This window comes from Pleurodeles waltl, chromosome 3_1 (assembly GCF_031143425.1).
Source record: "Pleurodeles waltl isolate 20211129_DDA chromosome 3_1, aPleWal1.hap1.20221129, whole genome shotgun sequence".
Classification (NCBI taxonomy): Eukaryota; Metazoa; Chordata; class Amphibia; order Caudata; family Salamandridae; genus Pleurodeles; species Pleurodeles waltl.
Genome location: NC_090440.1, coordinates 785,289,263 through 785,303,183, shown reverse-complemented (window position 1 = coordinate 785,303,183; position 13,921 = coordinate 785,289,263). Strand labels below are relative to the sequence as shown.

General features: G+C 41.7%; 1 protein-coding gene across 1 annotated transcript in view; it reads right to left on the bottom strand.

Annotated features, from left to right (window-relative positions):
- The window catches only part of IRAG1 (inositol 1,4,5-triphosphate receptor associated 1), a 547,704-nt gene that overhangs the window by 262,950 nt on the left and 270,833 nt on the right, over nucleotides 1-13,921 (bottom strand). The window contains exons 5-7 of the mRNA XM_069223615.1: nucleotides 9,753-9,926; nucleotides 8,408-8,485; nucleotides 2,512-2,561 (exon numbers count right to left, since the gene is read on the bottom strand). Of these exons, the coding sequence (XP_069079716.1) occupies nucleotides 2,512-2,561; nucleotides 8,408-8,485; nucleotides 9,753-9,926 (302 nt within the window). The remainder of the gene's footprint in view (nucleotides 1-2,511; nucleotides 2,562-8,407; nucleotides 8,486-9,752; nucleotides 9,927-13,921) is intronic.

Sequence of the window (13,921 nt, the reverse complement as noted above, 5' to 3'; positions counted from 1 at the left end):
ATTTTGATTTGCATTTCACAACTTAGTATGCTGTACTTAGAAGTGGAAACAAAACTGCAAGTACCACACTCCAAAGAGAAAATACAGAATGCAATACATGCCCACAATGAGCATCAAGCAATTTTTGAGCTATGACCTGACCCTGGGTCTAAGTTCTACCCCCCCACTTACCCCATTTGTGCCTTTTACCTAGGAGTAAAAAGACAAGCAGAGTTGGTGGGGAGGGATGGAGATTTATCTGATATCCAAGACCTTCTCTGCCTTCCTGGCATTATGCTGCTCTCTCCTGCCTGTCCCCTGTTGCTGGTGGGCTTCGTAGGTGACTCTTTTGTATTCAGAGGTCAGTCACTGGCTGTTCCACCAGTCACAGGCCTGCTCTGAGCACACATCTCTCTGTCTCTTACTCACCTTCCATGAACTTCTTTGACACCAGCACTAAATGGAAGGTTAGGAACATAGTGGGAGCAGGATTATAAAAGGGGGGAGTGGAGTGAGGAGATTGTTTTACAAGCAGGACGCAAGCAACTGGAAAAATGATTAAATGGTAGTATACCAAAAGCAGATCAGAGAGCGATTGCTGAGTGGCCTATACACAGACAGGACTGTGCACCCCCCTGACCATCACAGTCCTGGGCATGGGCCCAGCTCACCCAAGGTGAAGGCTGGCCCTGTTTAAAAGCAACATTTTATCTTTTTGAGCATTGTGTAGCAGTCTATCTTACACTGTGTGTTATTCAAGTTTAAAATAATGACTTACACATTAACACTTCAAAGCGGACATAAATCTAAAACTATCTGAAACTGGAGTCATCTCAAGACTTGAACGCTCCAACGCTCTAGCAGGGGATGCAGAAACAGCTGCTGGATGCCATTCACACTGTTCTAGCCAGTTTTGTGGGGGGATGGGAGAAGACAGAAAGAAACAACATTGTTTCACCTCCCAAGAAGGTTCCTACCTCAGCACTACAGTAGACAGACAACAAGCATTCGACTCCACATAATTCAGCTACACAAATCCCCACCACACAATTCAGTGCCACACAAATCCACACAATGCAACTTACTTACACTCCACAAAATACCACTCAGCACCATACATTTTAACACCACCTAATTACACACTACACAATACTACATAAACACACCTCACATAAATCCACTCTGCCACATAAATACACTCCAGACAATGCTACATAATCCACTCAACATACTTTCACTCAATGCCACACAATGCCATGCCACACAATTCAACTCCACAAAGTTCCAATCCACAATAAAATACCACTAACCACCACATATATCCAATTCACAACATACATCATGCAACAAAATTCATCACCACTCCACATAATTCCACGCCACTACATTCCACTCCATGACACACAATACCACTCCACATAATTACACACCATGACACATAATACCACTCCACATTATTTCAGTACACTCAAAACAACATAATTACTATCCACTTATTTCCACTGCACGCCATGCCTCATAATTCCACTACACATAACTCCACTCGCCATCATACAATTTCATGCCACACGATTCCACAACAAACAATTCCAATCCAACCCACTTAATTCCAATCCACACCACATACATCCACTCCACTCAATAGCACATGGCTAAAAGACACTGACATTGACAACGCCAGTAGCTCTGAGATTGCTAAACCCCATTGACTTTGCCAATGCTTGTTAAACTAGGTGGAGAGGAGAATATTTCCTACACCCTGACAGGCAAAGGCACGGCCCGCTTAGTACAGAAATAACAAAAATACTTTGGAAGAGATTGTAGGCCAGTTCTTCCAATTCACTGTGAGCATGACAACACTTGTTATGAACCTTCTGTAATGTCACTGGCCCCACCAGTAAACCACACAGACACTCTACTTGTGTTTATGGCTGATGCCACCTAGAACCGGCGCCCATTTATTTCTACCTTGTTACCTTGTCATCACCATGCCCGACTACAACAGGGGCAGGACGCTCAGAGAGGAAACTCCTCAAACCACCACCCCACTGGGACACTCACAGTGCGAGGCTCCGATAACCCTTGACACTACACCTTCTACCTAATAATCACAAACCTATTTTTGGAAAGAAAAACATTTCTTCACACATGCCAACAGACCCGAGTCAGGTGGGAGAATCCCGATTTTTAAAGCAAAATAAGGCTGTATTTTGGCTGTTTGTTACCTGAAATTGCTTCTGCTTCAATAGATGTCAATGGGGGAAATACGTTCTCCCGATTATTTTTTTGAATCTCGCAGTTTCCTCTTCTAAAATGTTAGCATTCTAAACATTTTATTCTACCACATGGTAATTATTTTGTTTGCCTTTGAAACAGCGAATGTAGCATTTAAGAATGCAATATCATTTTCAGCGGCATTCATCATGCGGGACGTATCCATGTCAACAGAGAATATTGAAGTTCCTCCTTGTTTGTGAATTCAAATACTGCTAGGACTACTATCACATAATATAAAAAGTGTACTTTTCTTACCTGAGATGGAGATGGAGGACCGGGAAAGTTGACTGAAGATGTATCGAAACCTAGAATTAGAAATACCGTTTGAATTAATGTTTAGTCCTTCTAGTTACTAAACCAGGTGCAGCATCTAGCTTATTGTAGATGCAGTATTACATTCCTAAGTAAGAGACGTTAGGTTCCCTCTTGTGAATATCTGCAAACTGACACATTGCTACACAAAGTGACATTTTCTTCCATTAAAACGGGTTTTCTTCATTGATTCATGTGCACAGTATAGACAGAACACTTCCATCTGTGCCAAGCCAGCCTGAACGCGACCCTACTTTGTGTGGCATCTTGTGATACATGCCCGATACTTGATATCACAAATGGGTAGCAAGATTTGAGAGCCGAGAATGACGCACACAGAGGGAAGAATGGCGCATTCTGCGAGGTTTCCCTCTTACCCTACATTGTAGTGATACTTTTAATGGGCTGACACTATTCAGACGTATCTGATTTGTTGCATCTGGTTACGTAGGCCTTAGTTTTAGAGAGATTTAGATATTGGTAACAGTTACAAAGAGAGTTAAACCCCATGCTAGAAAGAAACGTGTTGCTCTCCTGAGATTGCCTAGCCCCTATAAGTACCAAGTACCTTGTGGTGAGTTTGTCATTTGCCTGTTTCAATGGTCTACCTAAATCTGTTTTTTAAGTTCCCATTGTGACCAGATAAGGGCTGGGGTTTGTGAGAACCCTTCTGTGTTCTCCCAGAGTAATGTGATCATCACATCTCCTGGTTCCTGACTCAGGTACATTCCTTTTGAAGGGAATTTGTAGGGCCTTTTCCTCTTAAAAAAGGGCCCATGTTGCTTCATTCTTATGAAGGGTTTTCCTGGACCTCTAAGAATTGATCAGAATATGGTGTTCCTTCAACCTTTCCTTTATTAGTACGAGGAAGTGTTCCCGGATCTCCTCCTTCTCAGGATGCACATTTCCACCAGGATGGCCAGATTTGTGTATTGCTCACTCTGTTTCCTGAAAATAACAGACAAATGGACTGAAACTCTATGTCTAAGCTCCTGCTCTCACCCTTCCAGCAGGAACTATTTCAATATACACTGGTTGTACGGCCAGCTAATTACTCGTAGGCTGTTTCATGGATCATTTTCTTGGTTTATTTGGGTTTATGGAATTCTTCCTCATAACATGATTGCAGGTTGCTACAAATGACCACCACAGATTTCTCCAAATGTTTTGCCTCCTTTATTTTGAAATGTAAATTTTCACCTCTCTCATTGGTAATTTCCATAAGCATGGACACTAAATATTGAGTGTTTAGCCTAACTGTTGTTCTATATTTGATTTATGCATTGAGCAGTTTTTTTTTATTCAATGTCTTGTGGCATCAAGTTGCTGATGTATCACATGTCAGTGTACTTTCTGCTCAGTCTGTCCGCAAACAGGGGCAAGTATTGAGAATTAGCTGGGAGCCTCAGCTTTGCCCCCCTGGGCCTTCCCATCTTTCCCACTATATTTATGCCTACCAGTTAATGTATTCCCACATCCATGTTCTCTTTTAGTCTTTTAGCATCTGTTACATGAGCTCACAGTCTACTGCTGTTTAAGCATTGGGTTTCAATAATTTATGGCAGTGGTAATTGACACTCCAGCTCTTCCGATGGCTGTAACTGTCTGAGTCATGCCTGCCAGTCTGTTGAATCCAGTAGCATCCCCAATGGATTCAGGAATTCATTTGGAGCATTGACAAATACACGGTTCAATTCTTGGGTCTTGTCAGCAATTATGTTGCTCCACTTCGCAAGCATCCACCCCTGCATCAGCTTCTGCACCCCGGTACACTAAGAATCTGAGTGGGGGAATTCCTGCTTGGTTGAATTCTGAAGGTAGGTAGAGGAGTTCTGTTAACCTTCTGACAGACTAGCATATGTAATTCCTAGGAATGTAAACTCGGATATTGCAAAAGATCACTCATCTTACTTTTTAAACCGCATTGTAATTGCTTCCAACTCCACTAAGGAAGCTTCTCAAAGTGTTGCTGAACCTTCCTCCCTACTACTTGGTGCCTCTTGCATTTCTGCATTTAAGCAAATCTGTGCAAATCATTCTAATTTCTTCTGATCAAACACCGACCTGATATGTGCTTCTTTTCCTACCACCAGCTGTCCTCCTTGCTTTGCTATTTTTTCGCTGCTCCGACACTTTACCATTTTTTGGCATTGTTTTAACTCTGCCGATTAGTGAAAGATAAACTTCATTTAAGCACATCAGGCTCTGCTCTTGAACCCTACCCAGCAAGAACTATTTTATCTTGGCAAATTTAATCACAACTCCACTGTCTGCGTTCTAAAATCTTCAACTCAGTGTGCACATTAGATTTACAGCTTAAAAGAAGTCCATTGTCTCTTTCTTACTAAAGAAGCCTAGCTTTGATCCATCTTGCTAACTACTGGCCCATATCACTTTTACTGCCAGAATCATCTAATACATTATGAAGTATCATTGTTTTTCATTTCTGGAAGTAAGCCTGATTCTTCATCCCCTTTAGGCTGGTTTTCCAAAAGGCCACAGAACGAGTCAGTTTGGTGGCTGCTACTGATGACTTGCATATTATATTAGATGCTGGAGGATGTAGGATCCTCCTTCTTCTAGACCTGTCTATTGCGTTCAATACAGACTCGCACTCCATTCTACTGAACTAGATTAGTGAGGGGCAGTGCCCTGCTTTTGTTATAATCCTTCTTGGATGAGAACAAGCTGTTCATCTCTCTCTTTTTATTCCAAATTCCTACCTGTCACAAGGGGCAACTGTAGGGATCTTCCTAGAGCCCTCCAATTCAACATACATATGACTTCTCTTGCTCATCTCATTAGAAACCACGGCTTTCCTTTCTTTACTTTTACTGATAACACCTTTTGACCAGCTGCAGACTTCTTTTAAAGCTTGTCTCAAGGAAGATGCTATCTGGAGGAACTCTAATCATCTCAAGCTGAACTATGGCAAGGCAATGATGTGGGTGTTTGGCTGTCCTGATTGCAGATGGCCTGGTACCTCACTGTCTTATTCTTTGGGCGCAACTCCCATCCAGTCGACCATGCCTGCAACTGGTTGTGTACCAGAATAAAAAAGCTCACTATATCATCAGGAAAAAAGTACAAAGGTAATTATAGATTTACTATCCTTAACACTACGACTAAATACTTTGAAGATGCTTGGTGTTCCGAACATGGTGAGACATGTTTTCAACAGGCAGAATTTATAAAGTACATATTTGTGAAGGCCCAGATCACGGTTTTCTATAATCCAATTTAATGAACATGAGAAGGCGTGCAATGGTATGTATGGCAAGATACTCTAAGACATAGGGAGGATCATGCAGAGAGTTCTGTGAGACAAAAAGTAGGACAAAGCGGGTTTGAAGATCTGATCAGACCAATTGTGTTGTTTTGTTTTTATTTGTAACCATATCTGGACTTTAAATGGGGTGTTTTAGGTGACTATCTGCGGTTAAAAAAAAAAATGTTAAGGTGTTATAATAATGCCCACAGCAGACCATTCTTTTTAAAAATACTTTTTGGATCCATGGATCCAAAGTGGGATCAGGGGATCCAGGGAAAGCATTGATACCCTTGTGCTGTGGGCCTGTGCAAGATTCCATGGTCGGTGCTGGATCCTCAAATGATCCTCAGAAAGTTGGATGATCCTCATATCCACACTGGAGGGTCTGCTAGGATTCGAGAATTGTTCCAGGATCCACTAATCCAATGAGAAAATCACATTTTTATTTTTATTTTAAACACAGGATGCCTTGGTGTTAGGGTGTGCTCAACCGGCCCCCCTATGTACCCTCTCAGGGACCAAGTCGCTTCTGAGTCCTGTTTGGCTGCCACAACATTAAATTTCAATGTAGTGGCACCCAATCAGATTCTTTCAGATCTGTTGATCCTTTGCTTGATATGTGGATTCGAAATGTCTGACTAGGTATTATTTGAATTCTTTAAGTTCTGGTGCCCAACCAGAGCACCACTGTAAATGCTTGTTTCTTGAACTGAATGGATTTATCCAAACCAAAAAAGATACTTCCTCGAGTGAAGTCCTAACGTCATGACAAAATTGGTGTAATCCTATCCAGCCATTCATTTCTGTATTGGTAATGACACTTTTGGGGTCCCTCCCTTTCTCTTGGCCCCTGCTTGATGGATCTCCATTAAATTTACAATGGATGGCCATAGTGGATGAACTTTCGCTTTGAAAAATTTTACGTAGATTTATCAAACAGTGCCAAAATTATTATGAAATAAAGTATTTTCTGTGAAATCTCTGACTCAGTCATAACTATACTGATGCTATTGCTGACAATTCTAACATAAGGATAGCTAGATAGATAGATAGATAGATAGATAGATAGATAGATAGATAGATAGATAGATAGATAGATAGATAGATTATCTTCATTGGCTTTGCATCCCAAGCATGTTTTCGTGTCCTCTTTAAAGTTCTTTGACAAAAATCTCCCTCAAATTATGGACCTGCTTTTCTCAGCTCACATTTCTTCAAATACCTCTCCTTTCATGATTTCTGGTCGCCTTCCTCCAACGTTCATCTGCTGTCCTGCGTTAGAAAAGCCAAATATAGAAGCTGTTCGTTCGTTCGTGCAGCTCCAGCTTGGAATAGTCTGCCAATCTTCATCAAGATAATATCTAATCACCTCTGTTTTGAAAATGTCTACGGTTCATTTGTGCTTTTTCTGTGCAAGTGGTTACAGTTCTAGTTTTGTCTGTCAACACCTTGGCACCAGAAATGTTCTTGAGGTCATGTTAGCACTGTACACGTATTCGTCATTAATTCATTCTATTGGGTGTGTGACTACCAACTCTGTCGCATATGCACAATGTGGTTCATAGTTTCCCAAAACAAGAAAGTACAATTCAGATTAGATGCTAATTAAATGTAGCATGCACAGCAATTAAAGTCAACTTGCCTGAGCAGATGGAGAAATACTATGAAATGCTAACTTTGTAAAAGGCAAAGCAGTAAGCAATTTATTATCTCAAAACACATGGTGAAAGGCAGATTATATTACTCTGTTTTCAAATTTGGAGACTTGCTGATAAACAATGACTAACATAGCTCTAATTTGGGGAATAAAAAACCTGAAAAAATCAAACTCATGAAAATATAAAGATTCCAGTAAAAAAAAGACAAACCCTAAAGTCCCACGAGAAGACGGCTGCTTAGGGATGGCAGGAGGGAAAGAAAGGGGAATAGTAGGTAAGGAAGTGCAAGACCTAAGCAATGCAAGGGGGATAGACAAATATGGCAAAGAGAGGACATGTGGCAGTGGAGAGTTAAGCAAGAAAAGTTGAAAGTAGAGTCGTCCAAAAAAATATATTGTACTTTTTTGTCAAAAAGCCATTCTTTAAAAAGAATTTAACATGGAAAAGTAGGACAATACAAAACCTAGAACTTCTCAGTCAGACTTATTAGCTGGGTTACAACAGACTTGCAATTTGTCAGCATGTCTTAGAAAGGATGACACGCAATCTCGACAATCAGTTAATTTTTTGTTGTTGAAACACTACTACTACACTTGTTCAGGCTGGTGGTCTGTACCCTCTGCATTCAGCAGTAGTACCAATTGCACCAACCATTGTGTCTTATGTAGACCGCTATGTGTTTCCAGACAGCAACAGCAGGCCAGCCACTGCCAACAATCAACACATGACAATAACGTTTAGCAGATTTTTTCAAGACCAGTGTTATAAATCCTCCATGAATTTTATAAATGTCACCTTAGTTGGATCTACTTGTTAAATCAATTTTATGATGTAATTTAGATAGCGAGTACATTCTGGATAAGCTATCACTTTTTTAGATAACACAGGTGAGGTATCACTCCTGCCTTACCTGGTGAAGAAGGAACTGTAAGTGAATTGTGTCGAGATGGTACAGGTGAACCTTTGGGACTCAGTGTTGGAGAAAGTCCTACAGTATGAAGAGAAATGTAAGTCTTTAATTTTGTGTCTATAGCTTCTAATTTTTAACTGCTGCAGCAGAGATGATCCAATTACCTGCATTCCTTAATTCAATTCTTTGTTTCACTTCTAAACAAAATTTGATTTGCAATATACTGCTGCCCAGTTTATTATATCGTGCAGCTTCTTCAGATATGGTGAGTATTATCATAATAGGACGATTACACACACCCTATGTACACTCTGCTTATGTATATTGTTTTGTTATATACCGTATTCAAATAATTGAAACTGGAATTGCGATTATTCACATCACCTTTAATGCAAATGGCTAAGCTGAAGTTGGATACAAACTCTCTTTCAAACTTTGTTTATTCAGCCGCACATGGTTTCATGAGAAAATAACTGCCATTAAAAACAGAGACTACGAAAATTAAAACTCAGTAATGAAGACTTAAAAACAAACAATACAAAGTATAAGCTTATAAAAGCATTTACAGGTTAAAAATGAATCGATAGAAGCAAACTCAATTCCCACCGATTTCAGTACCACGGTTTATAATTTTGAAGGCAAGAGCCAGGCTGCTGAATTAGATAAACTTTAATGTTGTATGCCAACATTATTGCACTCTCTATTTTTTGAAGCCTACATTTTTGAGTCATTATTTTTGTTGACAACATTTCTCTTGTATACATTTCCGCATGCTGTTACAGAACATGGGTGCATTTTAGGCAGATCAGATAAGTCCCAGTGTTACTATAGGCCTCACACCCACGTCCAGCCACCTCAAATGTTTTCTGCCTCTCTTTTTAAATAGGAGTTATAGTTACAGGCTTCTCTCAATAAAGTGTATATTACAGCTGCAAATGTCACCGTTGAACAAAGGATGTTCCCCAGGAATCACTTACTCTAGCATTTTGCGGTATTTCTTCAGGTGAGAAATGCCATTATTGCCCTCTCCCACTGAAGTGTGGTGGATCATGACAGCTCTATGACTGGAGGGTTCTTCTATGATACAAGGATCTCGCATGTCACTCCTAAAGTTTAATCAACCTATCATAACCTATAAATATGTTAATTCACTTCTTTAAAATCCTTGCGTCATTCTTCGTTCTATCTGATGCCCCCCTCTCTGAGAAGTATTGTTGCAAAGTAATTCTACTTCATGAATGCCACATTCTTTTGACTGTTTACTATGCTCCTTGCACCGCTGTTTTCTAATCAGGTAACACACTAGTTCAATACTTTAAGCATCGAAGAGCGGAGTTAAGAATACCTGTAGGAGACTCGGACTGGCCGCATCTTGATCTTCTCCCTCTCCGGGTCAAGAATCGCTCGCTGACTTTCTTGGCTTCCTCTAACAGCTCAAGATTCTTCTTTTTATCTTCTTCTGAGATCATAACATCTGGCAACTGATCATGGACCAGGTCAATTATCTGCCCTTTGTAATCTGGAGGGTGATTTACACACAATGTTATGAAAAAGAATGACATAGTACTGTGTGGGCTGCCATATGCAACGTAAAACATGAGCGATGTGCACCTTAACCAGAAACAGAATCCCGCAGCAGGCATCGAGAGGAGATCAGGGCAAAATATGCAAATATGTTCCCTTCCTAAAATCACAACATCAGAAATAAACAGCCACAATTGCAATCCATTCCTTGTATGGGGACTGGTAATTCATAGCTCACAACCTATTTACTTTCGGAATCATAATCTCTGAACAATGAGCAGGTTCTAAAAAGGGTACATATGTTAAGAATAACTTTTGTTGCATAAGCAAAAGGCTATAAGAATTAAACTATTTCCACGTGTGAAACATGGTTGACATTCTTCAACAAACAGAGCCTGGGACTGAACACCAAATTCATACCGCTCAGTGAATTGCTTTGTTTCACAGACAGGAGAAGGGAGTCGTGAAGTGTAATTCAACTCATTCACTAGGTCTGCCACGTGTAACAAACCAAAAGACAATTCAAACCCAGGACTACCTGATCGTGAGAGACACGACCACAGACATCACCAAAATGTGCCTGAATCAGCGTTAACCATTGCGAAGTAATTTCTATTCATTTTGAATTTATTTTGTGTATTTGTTTCGAATGGACCAGGTTTCGTAGGACACTGCGGTGTTTCTCAACAAATGGATATCCAAATACACCGCCACCTCAGAAAGGAACATTCCCTTCATTTAACCACTTCGCTGCCAGGCCTTTTCCCCTCCTGTGCCAGGCCTTTTTTTGCCTATTTGGGGCAGTTCGCGCTTAGGCCCGCATAACTTTTTGTCCACATAAGCTAACCAAGCCAAATTTGCGTCCTTTTTTTCCAACATCCTAGGGATTCTGGAGGTACCCAGACTTTGTGGGTTCCCCTGAAAGAGGCCAAGAAATTGGCCAAAATACAGGGAAAATTTTGTTTTTTTCAAAAAAATTGGAAAAAGTGGCTGCAGAAGAAGGCTTGTGGTTTTTCCCCTAAAAATGGCATCAACAAAGGGTTTGCGGTGCTAAACTCAGCAGCTTCCCAGCTTTCAGGAACAGGCAGACTTGAATCCGAAAACCCAATTTTTCAACACAATTTTGGCATTTTACTGGGGCATACCCCATTTGTGCAATTTTTTGTGCTTTCAGCCTCCTTCCAGTCAGTGACAGGAATGGTCATGAAACCAATGCTGGATCCCAGAAACCTAAACATTTCTGAAAAGTAGACAAAATTCTGAATTCAGCAAGGGGTCATTTGTGTAGATCCTACAAGGGTTTCCTACAGAAAATAACAGCTGAAAAAGAAAAATATTGAAATTGAGGTGAAAAAAACATCAATTTTTCTCTACTTTTTACTCTGTAACTTTTCCCTGCAATGTCAGATTATCGAAAGCAATATACCGTTACGTCTGCGGGACTCCTCTGGTTGCGGGGATATATAGGGTTTGTAGGTTCATCAAGAACCCGAGGAACCCAGAGCCAATAAATGAGCTGCACCCTGCAGTGCGTTTTCATTCTATACCGGGTATACAGTAATTCATTTGCTGAAATATAAGGAGTAAAAAATAGCTATCAAGAAAACCTTTGCATTTCCAAAAAGGGCACAAGATAAGGTGTTGAGGAGCAGTGGTTATTTGCACATCTCTGAATTCCGGGGTGACCATAGTAGCACGTGAATTACATGGAATTTCTCAAATAGATGTCTTTTTTACACACACCCCTTAATATTGGAAGGAATAAATGTAGAGAAAGACAAGGGACAATAACACTTGTTTTGCCATTCTATGTTCCCCCAAGTCTCCCGATAAAAATGATACCTCACTTGTTTGGGTAGGCCTAGCGCCCGCGACAGGATATGCCCCAAAACACAACGTGGACACATCACAGAAAACAGAGCTGTTTTTAGCAAAGTGACTGCCTGTAGATTTTGGCCTCTAGCTCAGCCGCCACCTAGGGAAACCTACCAAACCTGTGCATTTCTGAAAACTAGAGACCTAGGGGAATCCAAGGAGGGGTGACTTGTGTGGCTCGGACCAGGTTCTGTTACCCAGAATCCTTTGCAAACCTCAAAATTTGGCTAAAAAAACACATGTTCCTCACGTTTCTGTGGCAGAAAGTTCTGGAATCTGAGAGGAGCGACAAATTTCCTTCCACCCAGCATTCCCCCACGTCTCCCGATAAAAATGATACCTCACTTGTGTGGGTAGGCCTAGCGCCCGCGACAGGATATGCCCCAAAACACAACCTGTACACATCACAGAAAACAGAGCTGTTTTTAGCAAAGTGACTACCTGTAGATTTTGGCCTCTAGCTCAGCCGCCACCTAGGGAAACCTACCAAACCTGTGCATTTCTGAAAACTAGAGACCTAGGGGAATCCAAGGAGGGGTGACTTGTGTGGCTCGGACCAGGTTCGGTTACCCAGAATCCTTTGCAAACCTCAAAATTTGGCTAAAAAAACACATGTTCCTCACATTTCTGTGGCAGAAAGTTCTGGAATCTGAGAGGAGCCACAAATTTCCTTCCACCTAGCGTTCCCCCACGTCTCCCGATAAAAATGATACCTCACTTGTGTGGGTAGGCCTAGCGCCCGCGACAGGATATGCCCCAAAACACAACGTGGACATATCACAGAAAACAGAGCTGTTTTTAGCAAAGTGACTACCTGTAGATTTTGGCCTCTAGCTCAGCCGCCACCTAGGGAAACCTACCAAACCTGTGCATTTCTGAAAACTAGAGACCTAGGGGGATCCAAGGAGGGGTGACTTGCGGGGCTCGGACCAGGTTCTGTTACCCAGAATCCTTTGCAAACCTCAAAATTTGGCTAAAAAAACACATGTTCCTCAAATTTCTCTGGCAGAAAGTTCTGGAATCTGAGAGGAGCCACAAATTTCCTTCCACCTAGCGTTCCCCCACGTCTCCCGATAAAAATGATACCTCACTTGTGTGGGTAGGCCTAGCGCCCGCGACAGGATATGCCCCAAAACACAACGTGGACATATCACAGAAAACAGAGCTGTTTTTAGCAAAGTGACTACCTGTAGATTTTGGCCTCTAGCTCAGCCGCCACCTAGGGAAACCTACCAAACCTATGCATTTCTGAAAACTAGAGACCTAGGGGAATCCAAGGAGGGGTGACTTGTGTGGCTCGGACCAGGTTCTGTTACCCAGAATCCTTTGCAAACCTCAAAATTTGGCTAAAAAAACACATGTTCCTCACATTTCTGTGGCAGAAAGTTCTGGAATCTGAGAGGAGCCACAAATTTCCTTCCACCCAGCGTTCCCCCACGTCTCCTGATAAAAATGATACCTCACTTGTGTGGGTAGGCCTAGCCCCCGCGACAGGATATGCCCCAAAACACAACGTGGACATATCACAGAAAACAGAGCTGTTTTTAGCAAAGTGACTACCTGTAGATTTTGGCCTCTAGCTCAGCCACCACCTAGGGAAACCTACCAAACCTGTGCATTTCTGACAACTAGAGACCTAGGGGAATCCAAGGAGGGGTGACTTGCGGGGCTCGGACCAGGTTCTGTTACCCAGAATCCTTTGCAAACCTCAAAATTTGGCTAAAAAAACACATGTCCCTCACATTTCTGTGGCAGAAAGTTCTGGAATCTGAGAGGAGCTACAAATTTCCTTCCACCCAGCGTTCCCCCAAGTCTCCCGATAAAAATGATACCTCACTTGCGTGGGTAGGCCTAGCGCCGGCGACAGGATATGCCCCAAAACACAACCTGGACACATCACAGAAAACAGAGCTGTTTTTAGCAAAGTGACTACCTGTAGATTTTGGCCTCTAGCTCAGCCGCCACCTAGGGAAACCTACCAAACCTGTGCATTTCTGAAAACTAGAGACCTAGGGGAATCCAAGGAGGGGTGACTTGCGGGGCTCGGACCAGGTTCTGTTACCCAGAATCCTTTGCAAACCTCAAAATGTGGCTAAAAAAACACATGTCCCTCAC